The 20,221-nt window shown below is 52.7% G+C and overlaps 3 protein-coding genes and 1 long non-coding RNA gene across 7 annotated transcripts; 2 read left to right on the top strand and 2 right to left on the bottom strand.

Moving 5' to 3' along the window:
* Positions 1-531: 531 nt before the first annotated feature.
* On the bottom strand, positions 532-4,669 carry PYGO2 (pygopus family PHD finger 2). The gene is made up of 3 exons (XM_037162401.2): positions 4,274-4,669; positions 3,813-3,862; positions 532-3,224 (listed from the first exon to the last, which is right to left on the bottom strand). The coding sequence occupies exons 1-3, from the start codon at positions 4,374-4,376 to the stop codon at positions 2,163-2,165; spliced, it is 1,215 nt and encodes a 404-aa protein (XP_037018296.2). The 5' UTR covers positions 4,377-4,669; the 3' UTR covers positions 532-2,162.
* A 361-nt stretch (positions 4,670-5,030) lies between these two features.
* Positions 5,031-15,131, bottom strand: SHC1 (SHC adaptor protein 1). 3 transcript variants are annotated; one of them, XM_037162399.2, is made up of 13 exons: positions 15,013-15,131; positions 11,457-12,079; positions 10,846-10,916; positions 10,255-10,318; positions 9,976-10,095; positions 9,668-9,721; positions 9,428-9,479; positions 9,134-9,260; positions 8,160-8,358; positions 8,019-8,088; positions 7,805-7,939; positions 7,416-7,654; positions 5,031-6,662 (listed from the first exon to the last, which is right to left on the bottom strand). In XM_037162399.2, exons 2-13 carry the CDS (start codon positions 11,949-11,951, stop codon positions 6,534-6,536), a joined length of 1,755 nt encoding a protein of 584 aa, XP_037018294.1. In that variant the 5' UTR covers positions 11,952-12,079; positions 15,013-15,131; the 3' UTR covers positions 5,031-6,533. The 3 variants fall into 3 exon arrangements, with proteins under 3 accessions (XP_037018294.1, XP_053522218.1, XP_037018295.1); XM_053666243.1 differs by having other exon boundaries at positions 11,457-11,624; positions 15,013-15,127; XM_037162400.2 differs by lacking the exon at positions 15,013-15,131 and having other exon boundaries at positions 7,805-7,936; positions 11,457-12,393.
* Positions 12,280-13,707, top strand: LOC119061765 (uncharacterized). Of its 2 annotated transcripts, XR_008391809.1 has the most exons (4): positions 12,280-12,334; positions 12,628-12,803; positions 12,958-13,038; positions 13,290-13,707. It is a non-coding gene; the product is annotated as an uncharacterized LOC119061765 (long non-coding RNA). The 2 variants fall into 2 exon arrangements; XR_005084851.2 differs by lacking the exon at positions 12,280-12,334 and having other exon boundaries at positions 12,392-12,803.
* A 111-nt stretch (positions 15,132-15,242) lies between the features above and the next one.
* CKS1B (CDC28 protein kinase regulatory subunit 1B) lies at positions 15,243-19,133 on the top strand. The gene is made up of 3 exons (XM_037162402.2): positions 15,243-15,557; positions 17,623-17,750; positions 18,618-19,133. Exons 1-3 carry the CDS (start codon positions 15,499-15,501, stop codon positions 18,668-18,670), a joined length of 240 nt encoding a protein of 79 aa, XP_037018297.1. The 5' UTR covers positions 15,243-15,498; the 3' UTR covers positions 18,671-19,133.
* Positions 19,134-20,221: the final 1,088 nt, after the last annotated feature.

Here is a 20,221-nt window from a genome sequence, read left to right as displayed (position 1 = left end):
GACACAGGCAGCTGCAGGATGGGGGAGGGGAGAGTGGCAAGTCGTGGTTGGAAATAGCCTTCCTGCCGCCCTCCCCTTTCTGCTCCCGTGCAGATTAAGGGTGTCACCCCTTGTTTAAAAGGAGAGGGGCCTGAAAAGCATCCCCAAATGACATCTGCTGAGCCAGGCCGGGGCTGCCCTTTCCCCCAACCCTTGGAGCTACATTCGACTCCTAACCCAATAACTGGAGGTTGGAGGGTGGGCGCTAAAGGCACTTGCTTCCCTGAGGCCTAGGACACAAGCCTCTGCTAGGGTCCAGGCCGGGCCCAGGAATGTGCTCAGAAATCTCCTCGTAGCAGGGACGGAGGGAGAGGTTGGGGGAATGCGAATGTAAAAAGGGGGCGTGCAGGACGCCCTCCACCCAGGTTCAGCTACAAGGCCAGATCTTTCTGCCGTTCCCACTAACTAGGACCCCCACCCCCAGTGCCCTCCCCAGCAGTGACGTTTGCCCATCCCAACCTTCGTGCACAGCAACAGCAGCGGGTCCCTGTCTGGGTTTTAAAATCATTTTATTAATCCAACGGTACAAAAGACCCCTCTCCCACCACCACAACTCTGCCGCCCCCACGTTCCTCCAAAACAATGAGGGAGGGACTGAGCAGGCTTCCCACAGGAGCCACTTTACAAAATGCTGATGTGGGGGAAGGCAGCACAAAAATAGCAACAGATGAAAGGGGACAACAGAACCACAACACAAAGTTGACCAGCCACTCTCTGTTGTTTTAGAGTGGGGGACAGGACGGGGCGGGACCGGTGTCCTTTCTTCCCGAAGCCTCAAAGGCGGCTGGCCCCAAGTAGGCAGGCAAGCTGAGTTCTGTCTCCTCTGCACATGCTGGGGTCTGGGCAACCACTACCCTCTCAGGCTGCCTTCCCCACCCCACTGAGCAATGTGTGCACAAGCTTTTAAAGTATCAGTGGTGAGGGGCACCCAGGCCCATCTCTGGCAGGCAGTGCTTTAAAGTAACAAAGCACAGAACAGGACTCTGGCTGAGAAATGAGTACTAGAACACCAGGCCTGAGAATCTAACGAGCAGGGAAAAAGAGAAGAAACACCCAAGCTCTGAACTGCGTTTTCAGTACCTTGGCGTGAGGGCACTGCTGCCTCCCCCACCCACAGGCTGTGACAGGGATCCTTTTATCAGAAGAAGTGAGGTATAAGGGCCCTGTGCCCTTTCAAGCTTTCTCCTACAATCAAGCCAGAGAGGTGGGGGAAGGAGGGCACCAGAAGTTGAGGGCCAACACTGAGAACAATGTGCAACAGCTGGGCAGGGCCGGCGGTGGGTGTACAACACAGTACAGGCTTCCAGGGCTGTCCAAACTTCCAAATACTCTGGTCTGTCAGACCACATATCCCAATTTTTGGCAAAAGTAATATGGTCATTAGCAGAAAAGCTCGAGAGGCTGAGAAAGGACCAGCGACTTTGGTATACGGGAAATGTGTCCTGACAGCACCCCTTACTGTCTCGAAGCCCCAAATCACCGAGAAAATGCCATGGCCAAGAACTCTCCTGTTTCTTCAGGCTATTTGGTTCTCCGAGCCAGGAAGCATTGAGCAGGTTTTGGAGGTGTTAAGGGGAAGTAGGAAAAGGGGACAACCCCTTTTTCTTCCCAAACGCTGTCTCTCAGAGCCCATGGAAGGGCTACTACCGTAGGGAATGGGAAGAGATCCGAACTCCTCTGGCCGGAAACCTTTTAACACTTGACTCCAAAAACTAAGGCTGGAGCTGTGGGGCTAGATAGAGGCATGTTAGGCACAGGTGTTCGGGATGTCCATACTTCTGCAGAGGGGACACCTCTGCCTTCCAGATCTTTCTCCAGCCTCTTTTCTCTTGCAGCCATACCCCTAGAGGCTTCTAGAGACTGCCAACAAAAAATGGCTCTGCTCAGCAGGGCTTTGGTTTCCTGGATCTCTGTAGATCTCCACGGGAAAGTTTCCGCAACAGTGAGCGACCCAGGCTCTCCTGCCTGCCCACCCCAGTCCCTCTTCTGCCCTCAGGAGCCACTGTTTCTGCTCCAGGGGGACGGGAAGCCAGTGGAAACAGGGACTAAGAGCCAGACACGAAACATTCACCCTGGAAGAGCAGGGAGGAATGTATGCACTTCCCTGGGTCACCTGGCCAGCATCACCCATCGTTGGCAGCCACCAGCTGCCCCATGCCCTCGCGGATATAGACAGACTGGATCTCCTTGGTCTTGAGGCAGAGATCACAGGCCCAGACTGCAGAAGCCTCGGTGGTCAGCAGCCCATAGGCGCTCTCAGTCATACCCGTGCACTCTCGGTGGAACCACTTCTGGCAGGAGGCCTCACACAGAATGGCATCCTGGTCGTCGTTCACCTCGCTCCGACAGGCACCACATGGATACACCAGGCCCGGAGGAGGCTGGGGCCCTGAGCCCCCACCTGCCTTGCTGGGGGGTGCCAGACTGTTGGCATCTGGAGTGCCCCCACTGCGCCCACTGCTGTTTGGGGGGAAACTGGGTTGGCTCCCATTAACAGCAGCAGCAGGGGAGCCTGAGTGGGGCTCCTGAGGAAAAGCAGTGGGAGCAGGTGGATTCAAGGGCTTCCCCCCATCCTCACCACCAGTGCCAGGAAAGCCAGGATCTGGACCGGAAAAGGGACTTGTGTTGGGGGGTAGGCTGGGGAGCCCCTGACCAGGTCTCTGAAGAGAAGGGCCAAAAGGTGCCCCTGGCTGGGCAAAGCGCTGGGGGAGAGGAGGACCCAGCTCCCCTCTGGGAGGTTGTCCCAGGGTTGGAGAGATCATGGGACCAAATGCCCCAACCGGGCCCGGCATCATCTGCCCACCAGGAGGGCTGAAGTTCTGGCCCAGAGGCTGGTTGAAGGGCTGGCTGGAAAAGTTCATGTTGCCCGGGGGTGGGTAGCCAGGGCCCTGTGGGGGCATGTTGAAAGCAGGGCCCATAGGGTTAGGAGGGAAAGGGGGTGGCTGTCGACGAAGAGGCTGGGGACCCCCTCCACCTCCAGTGCCGTAGCCTGGGGGTACTTGGCTTGCCATGCCCCCCTGAACACGGAAGCCTCCAAAGGGGACAGGACTGCCAAGGAATGGAGGGGCCGTGCCCCCCACCTTAGGGGCTCCGAAGTCATCCTCAAAAGGGTTGGATGCAACCAGGTGATCCACCATAGGAGTCGGGGGTGGTGCAAACTCTGTCAGATGTGAGTATGCAGGGCCCTAGTGGAGAACAGATGAGGGAAAGAGCAAGTCAGGGAGGGAAGTGCAGACCTCAACCAGGAGAGCACCAGAAACAGAGTGCACATTTTGGAGGCTGGCTCCAGCCACCTCAGATCTAAAATCAAGACAGACATTAGAACGTAACAGAGAAACAGGGGGGAACGCAGAGCAGTAACTGTGTTTTTAAAACGGGCAGAACTCTGCTGAAATCCCAGCTCTGACACCGAATAACCTCAAGACCCTCAGATTCTTTATCTGCAAGAGTCAGCTACCCACCTCCCAAAACTGTTAAAGCAGTACCGCACAATCCTCGGCACCTAGAAAAAGTCAGTGATGGGTGCTGTAATTATGAAGGAACCAGAACAGGAAAAATGGCAGAGGAAGATTCTAAACCTGACTGATAAGGTCTTCAGTCAAATCATCTCATCTCCCAGCCCCCTGCAAACTTGTTATGAAGCTGAAGGACAGGACCAGGCCAAAGAGACAGCTTTCTCTTCTCCCTGCCCAAGAAAGACACTGGAGTGACAGAGTGGAGAGTACAGGGAGGGAGGGCTGCTAGAATTCTCACGCCCACCAACCACCATTCACCTGAGTATTTGACTTCCTCCGCTTCTTTTCTGGGCTCTTCATTTGCAAACCTGGAAGAGCAGCAAAACACAAACAAGTTTCCCTGAGGTTTCCCCAACCTCCTTTCTCCCAGGCATGTTCGCAGGAACTCTCCTAATATGAAAATACGCTTACTTATTTACAACAGATAAGTACTTACAAAAGTGTAATATGAAAAGTAAGTTACATTACCACATTCTCAGCTGCCTCTTCCTTTAAATGAGACACCCCATCTCTTGACACTATCAGATTCCCAAATGACTCCTGAAATTCCACGTGCCTCCAAACCAGGACACCTGCCCCAAACCCCTGGAGGGCTTGGCTCACACATCTTCTCCCGGCCTCTCGGCCTACGGACTCCCGCCTCCCCCGCCCAATTAGTCTCCCTCCAAGACCCCCAACTCCTCGGCTTCTCCAACCTCCAGCCCTCTCAGCGCTCTCACCGGCCTTGCCCTGCTTCCTCCCGGTGCTGGGTGGCACAGGGGGCGGCGCGGGGCCGCCACCTCCCTCCAGCTTGTCCGGTGGGGGCGGCGCCGACGCGGCCATGGAGTGGGGGACCCGGGTCAGCGACGGCAGGGGACGGACGCGCCCTCAGGCCGTACCATCTCCCGGAAAGGGGGTCGGGGGCAGCACACGCCCCCGAGCTGTGGCCACCCAGAGTGTGGCAGAGGGCAGAAGTTGATGTGAAGTGGTAAGAACGCGCAGATCCCAGCTTCACTGCCCGCCTGCGGCCACAGCCACCGGAACCGGAACTCAGCTTGGCCGCCACCACTGAGTTGGCTAGGGGGAGGCAGGGTCCGGGCTAGACCTTCCCAGAGCTCCGCCAGGGGGCAGGGCCGTACCACCGCACGACCTGGGCGGGGGAACGTGCAACTTGAGGCAGCGGTGCGGGCTTGTGCCCTGGAACAGGCGGCAGTGGGCGCCCCCGCCCTCGGCTGGATCGTACCATCCAGGGCCGGAGGTGCCACGGCACAGGGGAGTGTGGCCGTGAGGCCAGGCCGCTCAGACCTCAGTCCCCATTGGGAACACAAAAGTGCTCCGGACGGTGGTCCCAACGGTGCTACCCTGTCGCACCCTCCCGGCGCACCCCTGTGGTCACGCGGCCAACAGCTCGAGCTAAGCCAGGCGGATCCCACCACCCCAACTCTCCACCACGAAGGGCCCAGAGCGAACAATAGATAGCGACAGTGACTGAGAGGCTGAGGTGTAAGAAATGTATTTTAATGAAGATTTCTTTCCCTTTGGTATAAGTGAGACCCGTGAAATCATCCAAACAACAAAAAGGAGGCGGATTCAGTACAGTCTCCCCTAGAGACGGGGCCCGGCCGGCTTCCACGTCATTGTGGCTGCTCCAGACTCGACTGGGTAACTGCGGGTTTTAGGTTCCCCGCCCTCAGCCCACCAGAGAAACGGTGAAACTGACGGTCGGCCGGACTGCCCCCTGCCCGCCATTCGGTAAGGGGCCCAAGTGCTTCCCGCCCTGTCCGCCCCACAGCGGACTTCTGACCTGGGGCTCACAGAAAAGAGAACGACCCGGCCCGCTGCCTCCCAGGGGCCCGCTGCCTCCCAGGCAGGGGTGAGAGAAAAGCCAACTGTTGTGAAAGGGCTTTGAAGTCGAAGAGGTGAATGTATAAACGTAATCTATTACCATCATTTTGTGCTCAAGAATAAGCCGTGGGGAACAAATTAGGAAAGTATATATACAACCCTAAAATATATGCATAAAATAAAAAATAAATGCAGTTACAAATCTGTAGGCAGTACTTGGGGATTGTCTACTGCTTTTGAGTCTCGGCGCCCAGTCCTGCCTCCACCAAATCCATCTGGGAGAGCTAACAGTCCGGGAGGCCCCAATTCTGTCACACCCCCACCGCCCTAGCACAGGGCGGCAGGGTGCAGGACCCAGGAGGAAGGGCGACACTTTGGCGGTAGAACACAACACGCATGCAACACGGAAGGGCTAGGGATGAGGGGCATGTATATACAGACCCCTGGAGTCAGGAGCTCCGCCAGGAGGCACTGAACAAAGAAGGAGTCCATCTCCCCCCAGCTGGGAGGGGGGCTCTGAGGAAATCTGTAAAGGTGGCATATGCCCAGGGAGAGGGAACAGCTGCCACCTGGGGCCTCTGTTCTCCCCAGAGGAGAGGGTGCTGAACAAGGAGAGGACAGGTCCCAGAAGCCAAGGTGTCAGCACCCCTATCCTTGACCTCAGGGGCCCGAGAACTCTGCATAAAATACAGTATCTTAACTAGGAGATGGTCAAAGGCACAAAGTTTCAACACTGGGAAGGGAGAGCTGTTGAGATGGGCTGGAGTACCCTGAGCCCAGGGGTGGACCACAAATGTGATTTGCTCCCTGTTCCTGGAAGGGTGACTGCCTAACACCACAGGCCACTTCCCACCGAGGCACACTGCCCGGGCCTTGAGCACCCACCTTCCTGAGGAAGAGGGTATCGGGTTGGCACAGGAAAGGCCCTGGGAAGGGGGCCACTCTAGGTTAATACTTTGGTGAGGTTTGGGGACAAGTAGGATTCTCCCCCAGGCTCCTGACTCATACTTTCTCCCTGAGCTGGGCACCAAACCCAGTGTCCACACCGCCCCAGCTCCTGCACGAGGCCAAGCCCACAGGACACTCCAGAGTGAGGCCCTGAGAGGAACAGTGGAAGGGGCTGAAGGGTGTCTTCTGAAAAGCACCTGGGACAGATCACAATTTTCGCTCCACAGGTTGCTGTAGACACAGTTCGCTGCCCGCAGAGATGATGGGCAAGTGATTGTCCATGTGGTAACTGATGAGGTGACTGACACTCTCGAAGCGGTGATCTTTTGTCCGAACCTGGGAAGTGGGAAGGGAGAGGGTCGATTCTGATGGAGAGTCAAGTAAGACTCAGCCCAGAAGCCAGAGGAAGAAGCTACAGTATTCAAGAAGACTGGGAAAGGAGAAAAAGATGCCAGGGGCAGGAGGCCGTGGGAATGGGAAGGTCACGAACTGAGAACAGGCCAAGGGGACAGGAAAAGTTGTGAAGGGTATCTACTCCTCCCTTAGAGGAAGGTGGCAAATCTCAGGGGACAATATGCAGTACAGAAAGAATGGAAAGGAGGCCAAGATTGCTGCAGGAGAGAGAGCAGAGTTATGAGACACAGTGGGGCAATGCAAGTAAGAGCAGGACACTGGCCCGAGCCCTGAGGCTGGAGAAGGGAGGGGGTCCATGGCTCCCTTATAAGAGGAAACTTGGGATGTCCAATGTAACCATCTGACACTGAGCACAACCTCTCCAGGATGGTTACCTCATTTATCAAGAAAGGGGCTCAGGTAAGATAAGCACCTTTTCGCTCTCCTAGGCATAGTCTGGGGATTTGAGGACTGGCCAGGACTAAAGAGAACACAGCTCCAGCTCAGGAACGTGAGAAGGAAAGGAACCCTAAGCCAATGGATGGGGGATGCCAGGCACCTTGAGAGCAGGAAAAGCCCATATCGAGGTGCCCAGCTGGGAAAATCTAAGGAGCAATAAGGGCAGGAACAGGGCTGCACAAGAGGGTACTGCGCCTCCCTTTGTGCCACCTCCACCTGTACCCCTGCCACACTCACCACACCCTCAGGGTCCACCAGTAGCAGGTGCTTGGGCTGCCCGCTCTGCAAGCCAGTGAGCACATACTGGCCAGGTGTAGTCGTGCTTTCCCGCACCAGGAAGTCCCCGTTGAGCTGCAGCAGGGCTTCAGCCTCCCGCCGGCTCAGCTTTCCGTGGAACCAGGGCTCCCCTCGGAGCTGCTCAGCCATGGCCACTGACTGGGGAGGTGGAGGCACCCGAAGGGCATCTTCGAAGGGCTCTAGGGGTGCAGAGAAAGGACTAGACTAGGAGAGGCGGCTGGGACAACACATGCTCAGGACCCAGAACCTTCAGGGAGGTGAGACCAGGAAGGAAGGAGCAGAAGGAAAGTAGGCAGATGGAGATGCAGAATGGGAAAAAAAGCACTCACTCATGTCAAAGAGGTCTCGAGGCGCACTGCCATTGACAGCAAGGTTGGGGGGTCCAGTCCCACCCCCTGCTTGTCGGACCTTGTCCAGGTTCTGGACGTTGACGTAGGAAGGATCATCAAAGAGCTCTCTGCCTGCTGAGGAAAGGGAGGTTTTCAATGGCCCCAGCCCTGCCTCCTGCACCCCCAGTTCTGTCCCAGTAAGCTCCCTCCATACCTGGGCAGGGTGGCAGAGGTGGCATCTGCTTATGGACTTCTGGGTCTGGCCCCACAGGCTGCCCCACAGGCTGAAAGTGACAAAAATAAGGTGAGACCACTCCTATCCTGGGCCCAACCCACCTCTATACAAGCAACTTACCAGTGTAGCTCCCAGGTGGCTGGGGGTCTGGGTACTGGGCAGAGTGGGTCGAGCAGGCCCTGGGGGGGCTCCTTCCCGAAGCCTCATGTCCACCACCCCCCCAAGAGGGGGTTCCTTCCCTGGGAAGTCATTATAGTACTGATGGTCAGGTGGCTCTTCCTCCTCCTCATCCCAGGCTGAGCCATCAAAGCCAGCCATCCTGTGAGGAACAGGAGGAAGTGAAGAATGTGGGAGGGAGGAGAACAGAACAATGGTTGCCACTACTGGGATTCCCTTCAGGCAGGCCCTAGGCTAGGTGTTTTATATAATCATTTCATCCTCTCTCACCCCTATATGGTAGGCAGTACTTCCTTCCCCAGTTTTATAGATGAGAATGAGGAACACAGGTGAAAACATTTGCCCCAGGTCTCACAACAAAGGTGGTTCAGCTGAAATGTAAATTCAGATTTGACTTGAAAGTCAAATCTTGATTACTGTGCGCAGCCTCCTCCAGGAGGGGAGACGCTAAACCACAGGGAGGGGCTGCTCCAGATCACTTTAACCTCCCGTCAATACTCAACACCTACTGGCCTGAGGAAAGGTAGGGATCTCAGGAAAGAGCCATCCTCCCTCACTCAAACTTTCAATGACTTCTAGGGGAAGGAAAATCAAAGAACTAGGGGTGGAGAATGGGCAAGAAAGAGGGACAGGCCAGATACAAGGCAGTAGGGAATGAAAAGCCAGTCCAGCCAGGTCCCAGACTACAGCTCCACCACAGGCAAGTGAGGGGAGAGCTGGCCCTGCAGCAACCCGGGCCTCCAAAATAATTTCCTGATAGCCACCGGAAACTTAAGAATAGCAGGAAGTGGGAAGCAGGGGCACACAGGTTATTTCCTTCCCTGAACCATTCTGAGCTCAAGTGTGGGAATAGCAGACGTACTTTCCTAGTTCTGGTCTGGGGTCCAGTAACTCCCCCTCCCTCTTCTACCACTCACCTGTCGTGGGGGGTGACCAGCTTGGGTGGGTTCCTGAGGTATTGTTTGAATCGTAACTCAAAGGCCTGGCCAATGGTGCTGATGACGTCCTGAGCAAGCCCTTCGGGACACTCCAGGATGTGGCAGGCTGAGGGCACAGCAGAGGCTGTCAGTGAGCTGTGAGGTGGGGTTGCTGGGAGGAGGTGCAAACAAGAACTCGTCCTCCTCAGCCAGAGCCCCTGCTTAGCTTCTGGTGCACTGCTCACCTGCCTCACAGACAGCCGGCCCTACCCAGTGCTCCCCACCACGCCTCACCTCTCTGATTCACCGGGTCTTTGGCAACATAGGCGACATACTCAGCGGTGTCCTGGGGTGAACAGAGTCAGAAGAGGTCAATTAGCTAAATTTGATAGCTCCACGTCACTCCTAACCCCTAAATCGCAGTCCTTTTCAGGTATCACCTCCATCCTAGTATGCCCACTTCTCTGGCCAATGTCTTCCCAATCCCTGTCTCTTACTCTTCTCCCACCACCTTTGCTCTGCTCCCCAACTCACCGGATCCCCGCCGGATGCAAATGAGATAGACTGCATATGGTGGTTGGCAATGATCTGAAGGTTAGGGCAGGAGATGGAGAAGGAAGGGAATGATAAGTGTCAGGCAGCCTCAGGACTCACCTGAGCACCCCCACCCCTAGCCCAGAACCCTGGAGACTCAGTCCCATCCTTCTGGCTTCTTGATTCATGTCCTCCTAATCTCCTCCTACCCTACTATCCTGCTGCTCCTAGTTTCTCGCCCTCAAGGCCAGGTCCCCGCTTAAGCCCTCCCATCAGTGTTTCTGGTCCCCCTGCCCAGCTCCACCAACCTGTTTGCAGTCTGCGGCCATGAGGTTGAGGCTGCTGGTGGAGACGGTGAGAGTGATTGGCATTCCAGCAAATTTCAGGTTACTCCTCCCCAGAATGGAACTGAGTGGGCGGCTACAGGGCTAAGGAAGTGCCCAAGGGTCTCAGAGGCTGGAGATTCCCAACACCCAGAAACCCCCACACTCCTGCCTTTTGGCCTTCTCCCCCATGTCCCACACTTGCCTTTGCCCTGCCCCTCCACATCTCCCAGAAGCATCCCTAGCCCCATCGACCCCAGGTACCTTTCTCCTTCTTGTAGCCCCCTTAGCACCTGGCACAGCCTCACACACCAGACTGATGGCCTCCCTGGGGAAAGAGGGGTCGTCAGACCCAGAGCCTGCCTCTCAATCCTCTCAATCAGCTGGAGCTGCCATGAGGCTGGGGGAGGGGAAGGCCAAGCCAGGCTCCAGGGGCACTCCAGGCTCTTTGTCGTGGTGGATTGAATTAAGGGCCTTTAATATTTGATGACACCGAGAAGCCGCTTCCTGGCTGATTGGGTTAGGGCCTCAACAGACTGGCCCCACCCCCTTCCAGCTACCAAATGTCCCATTCCCTTCCCGAAGGCAGCAGAAACCTTCCATCTACCCCTGTTTTCTCCTCAGCCACCAGCTGCCTCTGCCACCTCCCCGCACAACTCCCAAGGCTGGAGGAGTAAGAAGGATCCAGTCCGGAGTTGCCTCTTTTCACTCAAGACTCATCCTCACTCCCCTAACTTTCTCTCCATCCCCTTTACCACCCAAAGACAAGCCACCACTAGTGTCACCAGCAGCTGACCCGCCCCTCCTCCCCTCATGAGCTCCAGAATGCCCACATTCTGCACCCTCCGCACTGACCTGGTGACTTGAGTTCGGGTGTTGAAGTCTAGGGCACGCATTGACTGCAGGACCTCCACACAGCCCATGTACTGAGGGGAGGGACGGGAGATCATGCGTCAGCCACCTCCCCACAGCCCCTCCCCAAAGGGTCCTAGGACTTTTCTCTACATGGTCCCTAGGAGAAGTAAAGATGAAGTTCCGCACAGCCCACAACATGCAAGACAACAAGGAATGAGTAGGGAAGGAAAGAGCAAGCTGAGGGGACCTCATGCATCTGGGAAGAGAATTTGGAGGAGTGACAGTCATTGGGTGGGATAAAGTGACATCTCTAGAAAGGGGGAGGAGACTGGAGAAACAATCAAGAGCCGCTCATTCCAATACTTACTAAGGGCCTCCCATGGGCTGGGCATTGTGCTAGGCATGGCACGGTGGGGGTGGGGTAGGGGAGTCACAAGAAGGAAAGGGGGCCCAGGCAGAGCTGGAAGGGGCCACAGAATCAGAAAAGCAGGACAGATTTAGGGAAAAGGACACTGAAACCAAGGGAGTTGCTGGGGGAGAGCAGGGAAAAAGAGACCCCAGCAAAGCTACAGCAAGCAGAGGAACCAGAGGGAGGGAGGATGTTCACTCACCCGAACCAAGTAGGAAACCCCAGGTCCCATGACTTTGTCGTTAGGATGCAGCCAGCCCCTCGTGGGCTTATTGACAAAGCTCCCGTGGCGGGTCCACTCCTCGCCCCCCAGCTGGCCCCCTTCCACCCGAGTCCTGCGCCCGCCGCCTCCACTCAGCTTGTTCATGTCCTGGAGGAGGGGCAGGGGGCCTGAGTCTGGCATGGCTGCCCCTATAGTCCCCTCCCCATCCTCCACAGCCCTGCCTGGCTCCCCTTTTGGCCCCGGGCGCCCCCCGGCCGGGTTGGCCAGCTTCAGGTTGCTCATCCGGGGGAAGAAGGAGCACAGGGTAGTGGGACTATCGTCGCCAGGCAGAGGTGGCAGGATGGGCCCCAGGGAAGAGGCTGATGGGGAAGGCAGTTCCTCCGGTGGGGTGGACCCCGAAGCCCCCTCTTCGAGCGATGACAGAGACTCATTCCGAAGTGGATTGTACTTGGGCTTGGGGGGCAGGAGATCCATGGCTGGAGTGAGAGGGAGGCTGCTGCCCAGCCTGGCCCCCCTGCCAGTCAGGGCAAGGGGGCCAGGCAGGGGGCATCCCCAGGCCCTTAGCTTGATTAGCTCTTTATGGTCCAGGGATCTCAAGGGTCCTGGGAAGGAAGAGGGACGAGTGTCTCCAACTCCTCTGGCGTCCCCAGCTCAGACCCAGGCAGTTTCAATCCCCATCCCCGCCCAGCCTGGGGCCTCTTCTCTGGCTGAGAGAAGAACAGGCTGGACCTACAGCTGCCTGGCTCCTCCCCTGAGGCGGGGAGTTAGGGGAAAGACCAATCCCAAAGACAGTGCTGACTCACAGGCTCCGAGGGGCTGAGCCCCCACCACTGCCTCAACCTAGAACTCTTACAGAGGTAGAGCTATCCACCCCACCCCACCCGCAAACAAACTAGTATCTGGGGAGACATAAAGTGGGGGTGGGACGGAAGGATGGAAGAGTGAGAAGGAAAGGAGCAGGATAAGAGGAGATCTGGCTCAATCCAAACCGGACAAGGGCAGGCCAAATGGAGCAGGAAGCTGAGGGAGGGTAGGGGAGGAATGAGGGAGGAAACAGAGGCAGCTGGGGAGTAGAAAAGGGAACGGATCCCCGAGCTCAGCATTTTCCTTCCTGTTCTGGTTAAACACTCAAATTCCCCCTATCTTCCAGCCCAGGCCACCCCACCACCACCACTAGTACCACACACAGGGGTGGTAGCCCCAGGGAGCCCGGGCCATTAGCAACCTCTGCTTCCACAGCAGTGCACAGAAGCTAAAGAAATGGGGAAAGGAAGGAAGTGATCCTGCTGGATGAAGAGAGGGGCCAACGAGGGCACAGCTGATGAGGTAAGGGGATAAAGTCCAACCTGGGTGGTGCATCAGGGAAAGGAGCTGGAGAGGAGAAGGCAGGCTGGTGGAGCTTTTTTCTCTGTGCATGGCACCTACCACGCCAAGGAACAGTGGCCCACAGACAAGCACTCTTCTACCCCCTTTTTCACAGGCCTAGTTTGCAAAACCAGCTGTCAAGGGTAGAAGTAGGAGCAGAGCAATGACACCAGGGTCTGCCCCCCAGACCTGCCAGGTATGCCATTCCCCTCCTTTTGCAGTGGTGACTGGTGAGGATGCATGTGTCCACTGGGGAACACAGTTCCTCTCACAGGAGGGGTGAAATCTGGTTGGAGGAGGTGGGAGGGTGAAACAGGTAGGAGACCATGAAGGGATGGAGAGGGCAGAAGACAAATCTGTGCAAAGTAGAGGAGAAGGGGGGTGCCAGGAGATGGGCTTAGGCTGGACACAGGGAAACCATCCCAAACCCATTCCTTCCACCCACAGCTTCCTGCCACAGCTCTGCTTGAGAAAGCCACAGAGGAAGTTGGAAAGTAACCAAAAAGGAAGTAGGAAAATACATATACTCCTGAAACTCACCTTGGAATTACCTATTTGTAAATTACTTCAGAAGATAAAAAGATGCAAATAACCACTTGATTACAGTGATAAACAATACCAGCACTCAAAATCTGTTGGATATTATGCTAAGCTCTCACTTCCCCTCAGTCCTCATCAGAGGAGAGCTTTGTCATTTCACCCACCACTCACGAATTCTCTCACGCCATTTCCTAAGGCTCAGTGCTCAAGCATAGAGAGCATAAGGAGAGGGCTCAGTCATAACCTCACACTCTCGACACCCGCCAACACACACTGGGATGTCTTCATCTTTACAGATGGGTGTTCTGTAGGAGCCTACTGCATCGAAAGGTAGGGAATGACCAACAGGTGTGAGCATTTGTAAGAAAAGAAAGAGGAAGAAATAGGGCTCATTCTGCATAGAGGGAGAGGAGCTTGGCCTACTGGCAGTGGGGGTGACTGACTGGGTGCGGGGGAGAAGCTGCATGTGCCCTCTGCCTTCTCAGACCAGCAGGGAGGAGGCAGCAAGAACTGAGGGAAGTAGCAGGAAATGTCGAAAGCCTCAGGAATGTTTCCAGAAAGGAATATCCAGACAAAAACTCTGGTTAGGGGGAGGGTAAGAGCCAGAGGAGTGGTGAAGGCTGAGCAACTCCTTAAAACAAACAAACAAAAAGCAAAAAGAGTAACTGTCCTCTACACCCACCCAAGTCACTATTTTCTGGTAGTAAAAAACTTTTGCTCCTGTCACACACCAAATCCCCTGGTATACATATGAAACATTATAGCTATTTCTGGGGTGGGTCGATCCTGCGAAGGAAAACTCAGGGAGTGGCACCAGAAATCTATGAGCAAGTGTCTCTCCCCCCCTCGTGCCAAACCCCAAGTCCAGCTTCCTTCAAATAGCCCCCCTTGGAAGGGTGTACGGAAAAGGAAAAGGAAAAGGGATGTCTCTAATCTCTCACTCCTCAAACTCAGAGATGGGAATTCTGACTTCCCATTTGACGGAGTACGGGAAGCTCAGGAAAACAGCCCAACGCCCAAAAGAGCAAACAGACAGGAAAATGTGAGCAGATGGAGTTTATGGGGCTGAAGGCAAAGCTCCTGAGGTAAAGACCTGGGTACCACAAAGATAAACCTCCTTAGGGAGGGTAATCCCCTAGGACCGCTGTTTTGGAGGTTTATAGGAGGCAAGGCTTCGGGAAAATCCGACGTGGATTAAAGAGGGGGCGGTACTTCAAGAGGGGCGGAGCCCCTAGGAAGGTGTGGCTTCAAGAATTCGAATACTGTAATTTTTTTGAGGGGCAGAGTTTAGTCCTTTTGGGAGGTAGGCTTTCTGATAGGCAGAGAATCGTAGCGCTGAGGCGGGAGTTTCAGGGAATTGGAAAGACTAGCGTGGAATTTCTTGTACTAGGGTTTGGAAGCATGTCTAGGGGTGGGACTTCCAGGAAAGCTGGCTACAAGGTGGGGTCAGGGACAATAAACAAAAAACAAGTCGGGGTTCAGGGAGCCCCCTGAAGCTGGAAGGTGGGACTTCCGGGGAGGGGGTCTCAGGGGGCGGGACTTATAAATGAAGGCCGGAAGTAGGGTCCCGGGAGAGGGGTTCCGGGGCGAAAGAGTGGGTCACCTCAGGAGGAAAACAGTCTCAACTTACCAGGGCCTCATGGAGTCTCTGCACCGCACCGCGGGCTGATTTGGTTCTGGATCACGCCACTGCCTCCTTGGGTCGCTGCTCCAACTTTCTCCCCGGGCAGGCCTCCCTGGAGGAACTTTATTGCACTCACTTCCGGCCTTGCTAACCCCTGACCCTCTACCTCACCATCCCTCCTACATCCGTCCCACTTTCCGGAGTCAGCCAATGGCAGTGCGATAACTCGCGCTAGCCAGTGAGAGGCCCATTTCTCACCCAAGACGGTTCTTGAGAAACGTAAAAAGTGCCCTCCAATAAGGACTTGACGAGGAGCAAATTTAAGCCAATAGGCGACTGGAAGGTGGAGTTGTCCCGCCTTAGGCCGAAAGGGCCAATAGGAAGCGCGGGCGGTGCGTTTGAAAGTGAGGCCAAAGAGGGTGGGAGCGCGTGCTGCTGGGAGTTGTTTGGAGGTTGGTGGCGCGGGGCTGACGGTCTTCGGGCGGAGCGGTCATGTCGCACAAACAAATTTACTATTCGGACAAATACGACGACGAAGAGTTCGAGTACCGGTTAGTGCCGGCGCGGGGGCCATGAGGAGGTCGTAAGCTTTGACAAGTGAGGGCACGAGGAGTTAGTCACTAAGACTAAGGAGACAGACTCAGCGCATGCGCAGCAGGTTAACGGGACTGGTGATCGTTGTGAGCGTAGATCGCATGCGCGAGGAGTACTAGTAAGCGATTGTAAAAGTATAATAGCGAATTTGGAGCAAGCCCTCTCGGGGAATGATCAGGGTGTTAAGCCTGCTGACCACCTTTACACTTGGGGTCCCTGAATCTTTCTAAAATTATTGAGCAGGTTGACTTGCCACCTTGAGACTATCACAGCAACACCATGGAGTCACAGAAGCAACTGGAAAAGGGCAGGGGCGGAGCTCGAATGTTCCTCTCGTCTTAGATGCAAGGGGAGTTGGAGAGCCTGAGTGTCGCTCCTTAACTCAGGGAAAAGGGGCGTGGTTGTCTGCTTGTTTTAGGAAGAAGGTTTCGAGGAACTGGAAAGTACAATAATAAAACTGGCCAGGAGCATTGAGAAAAGACTTAACGTGGATCTAATGGATACCCTTCAAATGTCTGAAGGGGATTTATTTAGGAAACCAATTATGGAGTGCTTATAGGTTTCAGGTGTTCTACTAAAGTGCAAGGGTCAGCATGGTCCCCGCTTTCAACAAACCTAAAAAAAAAAATCTGTGGAAATAGTGACAGACTTAAGAAAGAAGGTAATAATTGGTATGGCAGAGATAGATATATACCGGTTGTGATGGGAGCACTTAGTACTTGCCAAGGATTGTGAAGAAAGGCATCCCTACGGAGTCTACATTTGATAAATCCTAAATTCATAATTCTAGATTGGAGAATTAGGGAAGACAAGGGATTCTACAAATGTTGGCATTCCACTAATTGTATTAAGTGTAACACTTAAGACAACTTCCATGTTTGTTTCCTGTCTACTTGATTGAAGACCATAAAGTGGAATCTTGCTTGTGTTTCTTCTCCAGCTTAGTACAGGGCTCTGGGCACTATGGAGAATTCATTGTGTGCTGACAAATGCATTAATCATCTTTATGTCGCGTCCGCCGGAAAAGACCCCAGGTTCTGCTTGGACCCAGTTAACTTTCGATCCCTCGGCCGTTTTCCTCTACAACTGAACCAGCTAACTAAAACTATGTGCTTATAACACATTGCAGGGCTAGGGAGGAAGTCACTAGTTTAATCCTCTAAGATTTGGCAGTGATATTTAGGTTTAAGAAAATCTTTGGGTTTTTATGGGGGTTTTTTATGTTGTTTTTTGTCTAATTAGGTATTGAAGCCAGGGGTATTTGTGCTGGGGACTTGTTAGAATTTAAGTTATTTTTAGATATTTAAACTGGAATTACATTTCTGTTTAGAAAAAAATCATGTTACTGGTATGATTTCATTGAGCATGATGAAGTCTATCTATCTAGGTTAGCCCAGTTCAAAGCAGAGAAGTAATTTCCTGGCCATGAAAGGAGACTTGGTTAGGAAAGCATGGAGTTTCCCAAAGGAAGTCTCATAGCACATCCCTTCAGAATTAGGAAAATGAAATTGAGAATAGATTTAAAGGCTAAGACATTGACATTATTTCATCCTTTGTGATGGCTTTTCTACACAGCACCTCGTAAGAGACCTTTCTTCTCCATAAAAATCACATCTCTCCCTTACCAGTCCTGTGTAAAATCACCTTTAATTATTAACACCATGTGTGCTTCAGGAGAATCAACTAGAAGTTGGGAGAATCAACTAGAAGACTAAGCTCCGGGAGGGCAGAGGCAATGTATCAACAGTGCCTGGAATTTAGTGCCCATTCACTTGAATTATTCATTAATTTGTACTTTTAAATTTACTTCCTTGAGGATCTACATATGTTGGCCTTGATTTCTAGCTGCCTCTACCCCAGAATAAGATGATATAAACTTGCTGCTGACAGAAACTGGTTTCTCTTTTCTTTTGTGTCTCAGCTTTGTATTCAGGCTTTTATACTCGTTGGCTTTTGTACTTGTCGAACAAACCATACCCACTAGTAACACAAATGCCCTTTCTTCCCATGTTTCCATTACAGGCATGTCATGTTGCCCAAGGACATAGCCAAGCTGGTCCCTAAAACCCATTTGATGTCTGAATCTGAATGGAGGAATCTGGGTGTTCAGCAGAGTCAGGGATGGGTCCATTACATGATCCATGAACCAGGTCAGTGCAATGGCTGAAATAACCATGTAGGGCTGCTTCACTGAGGGAGTGATAGATTGTACAACCCAAAGAAATAAGGTGAAGGCAAGAGTGGTTTACCGTTTGTTAGTTTGTTTGTTTGTACCCCACCAGTCATCTAAAAAACTGGAGTGGCCAAAAATAAGAGTAATGCAAAATATCTGGAAAGTTCAGCGACAAACTGTCACTGAAAAACTTCCTTTAATATCTAATTTACTCAGAGGGTACTCTCTTTTTAAGGCCATGTATATCCTGGGAAAGGTTATGGCCCCTGCTTCTTTCCCCATCAGAAATAGAATTCTTGGATGTGTTCCAAATAAGCCAAGAAGCCCTGGCTGGTGTGGCTCAGTGGATTGAGTGCCAGCCTGCAAACCAAAAAGATCACTGGTTTGATTCACAGTTAGGGCACATGCCTGGGGTACAGGCAAGGTCCCTGGTTGGTGAGGGGTGTGCAAGAGGCAACTGACATATATCTCTCACACATGGATATTTCTCTCCCTCTCTTTTCTTTCTCCCTCCCTGCCCCCCTCTCTAAAAAACTTTAAAGACCAAATAAGCCAAAGAAAGTATAATTCCTGATGAGACACCAGGCTGTCAGGCAAAACTAATAAAGCCCCCTGCCACTCCCCACTTCAACCCTTGCTTCACAAACATGGCAAAAGAACTCATTAACAATTCTATACTTGGCAGATAAGTCAGGCATATGGGTTCTGCTTTAGTGTTTGCTTAAATCTTAATTTAGTTATTAAGATCTGAGTGAGTGACAGCTGGAAAATGGGAGTATGGTACCCTATAGATTGTGCACAGAATGGCGTGAGTTTGTCTCTTAGGTTTCACTCACTCTTTCAGAGCCTCACATCTTGCTGTTCCGGCGGCCACTGCCCAAGAAGCCAAAGAAATGAAGCTGAGGAACCACCTTTCAGCCTCAAGCTTAACACAGCTGTCCTCACTCGCTAACATTGCTGATACCATTATTGTGTTGCCTTCTTGTTTCTCACTTTGACATTTAAACGATATTTAAAATACACTGTTTGATGTGCTGGTGACTGCTTTGCTCCTTGAGCAGAGCCAGCAGCACCACATCCCAGCCACAGGAGCGCTCTTTGGGCTTTGCCACCTCTGCTGAGCACGACCCCAGAACCGAGGAGCTCTGTGTCCAGCAGAACGCACTTGGCAGACAGAGGAAGCATCTGAGAATAAGACCATGGCTGTTACAGGGATTGTGTAAACTTGCTGTGTTGTTTTTTTCCTGCCGGGTGTTGTATGTGTGGTGATTTATGTTTCAATGTATTGGAAACTTTCCATTTTATTCAAGAAACCTGTTTCATGTTAAAAGCCTTGATTAAAGAGGAAGATTTTTTATAATCAAGTTCTCTTCTTGTAAAGGCTTTCCCCTCTCAGGGTGAGCATCACATTCAGTATCATGGTTCTAATTATATGCCCTTCAGTAGCAAAAGCCCAGCTCTTTGCTGATAATGAGGTTTATTTCAACATTCAGGTAACTGGTTTTTAATCTAATCTTAAAAGCAGACATGCTGTCAAACATCTACTGACATAATATTTTGATCTAACTACTGGCTGAAGATAGGCAAAGAGGGAGATTACATAGGGGTAACATCATCTCATCAAAACAAGTTAACCGTTTCCCACAGTCAGGGATGCTTTCTTTAACATGGTCCTGATATTTGAAGGGCACATGAGGCTAAATGGGGGGTGGGGGAGGCTATCAGCTAGAGGCTGCTACTGTTCTCCACTTCCTGCCAGGCCTAAGGCCTGGGCACATTATTTGGGGGTTGTTTTCAGTGGTTCTCACTTTGGCTGAGCAACGGAACCACCTGCAGGGCTTTAAAAGTACTGATTCATAAATCATTCCTAGAAGTGTTGACTTAATTGAATTGGCCTGGATGTGAGGATTTCAACTATTCACGTATAGGTAGTTACAGCACTAACTTTTGAGATTATAGGTGTAAACTGGAGCTGTCCAAGAAACATTTCACCAAATCATAGTTTACCCTGTACTTCAAAAAATAGTAATATTGGCCCTGGTCAGGTAGCTAAGTTAGTTGGAGCGTCATCCCAATGGGCCAAGGTTGCAGGTTTGATCCCTGGTCAGGGCACGCAGAAGAATCAACCAATGAATGCATAAATAAATGAAACAACAAATTGATGTTTCCTCTAAAATAAAAAGTTTAATTATAAAAAGATAACTGGTAGTAAATAAAGGAGATTGATCTACCACCTTTTACCTGTCTTCCATCCAATTATTCCAAGAGCCATAGTTCAGCTGTGGTTCCTGGCCCAAAAGCACCAACATCCTCTGGAAACTCATTAGAAATGCACATTGTTGGGCCTTGGCTGGTGTGGCTCGGTGGATTGAACACTGGCCTGCAAACCAAAATGTCATGAGTTCAATTCCCAGTCATTGCACATGCCTGGGTTGCCAGCCAGGTCCC

Source organism: Artibeus jamaicensis, unplaced genomic scaffold (genome assembly GCF_021234435.1).
Source record: "Artibeus jamaicensis isolate MK-2021 breed Jamaican fruit bat unplaced genomic scaffold, CSHL_Jam_final contig_447, whole genome shotgun sequence".
NCBI lineage: Eukaryota > Metazoa > Chordata > Mammalia > Chiroptera > Phyllostomidae > Artibeus > Artibeus jamaicensis.
This window is presented reverse-complemented; position numbering and strand designations above follow the sequence as displayed.

Excerpts from the sequence above, each read along its gene's own strand:
- PYGO2 (XM_037162401.2), bottom strand. The coding sequence starts at position 4,376 with ATGGCCGCGTCGGCGCCGCCCCCACCGGACAAGCTGGAGGGAGGTGGC. Across the intron at positions 3,863-4,273 it reads GAGGAAGCAGGGCAAGGCCG|GTTTGCAAATGAAGAGCCCA; the intron begins GTGAGAGCGCTG and ends CTGCTCTTCCAG. Across the intron at positions 3,225-3,812 it reads GGAGGAAGTCAAATACTCAG|GGCCCTGCATACTCACATCT; the intron begins GTGAATGGTGGT and ends GTTCTCCACTAG.
- SHC1 (XM_037162399.2), bottom strand. The coding sequence starts at position 11,951 with ATGGATCTCCTGCCCCCCAAGCCCAAGTACAATCCACTTCGGAATGAG. Across the intron at positions 9,261-9,427 it reads AGACCCGGTGAATCAGAGAG|CCTGCCACATCCTGGAGTGT; the intron begins GTGAGGCGTGGT and ends CTGTGCCCTCAG. Across the intron at positions 6,663-7,415 it reads TGGTGGACCCTGAGGGTGTG|GTTCGGACAAAAGATCACCG; the intron begins GTGAGTGTGGCA and ends CCCACTTCCCAG.
- CKS1B (XM_037162402.2), top strand. The coding sequence starts at position 15,499 with ATGTCGCACAAACAAATTTACTATTCGGACAAATACGACGACGAAGAG. Across the intron at positions 15,558-17,622 it reads GACGAAGAGTTCGAGTACCG|GCATGTCATGTTGCCCAAGG; the intron begins GTTAGTGCCGGC and ends TTTCCATTACAG. Across the intron at positions 17,751-18,617 it reads TTACATGATCCATGAACCAG|AGCCTCACATCTTGCTGTTC; the intron begins GTCAGTGCAATG and ends TCACTCTTTCAG.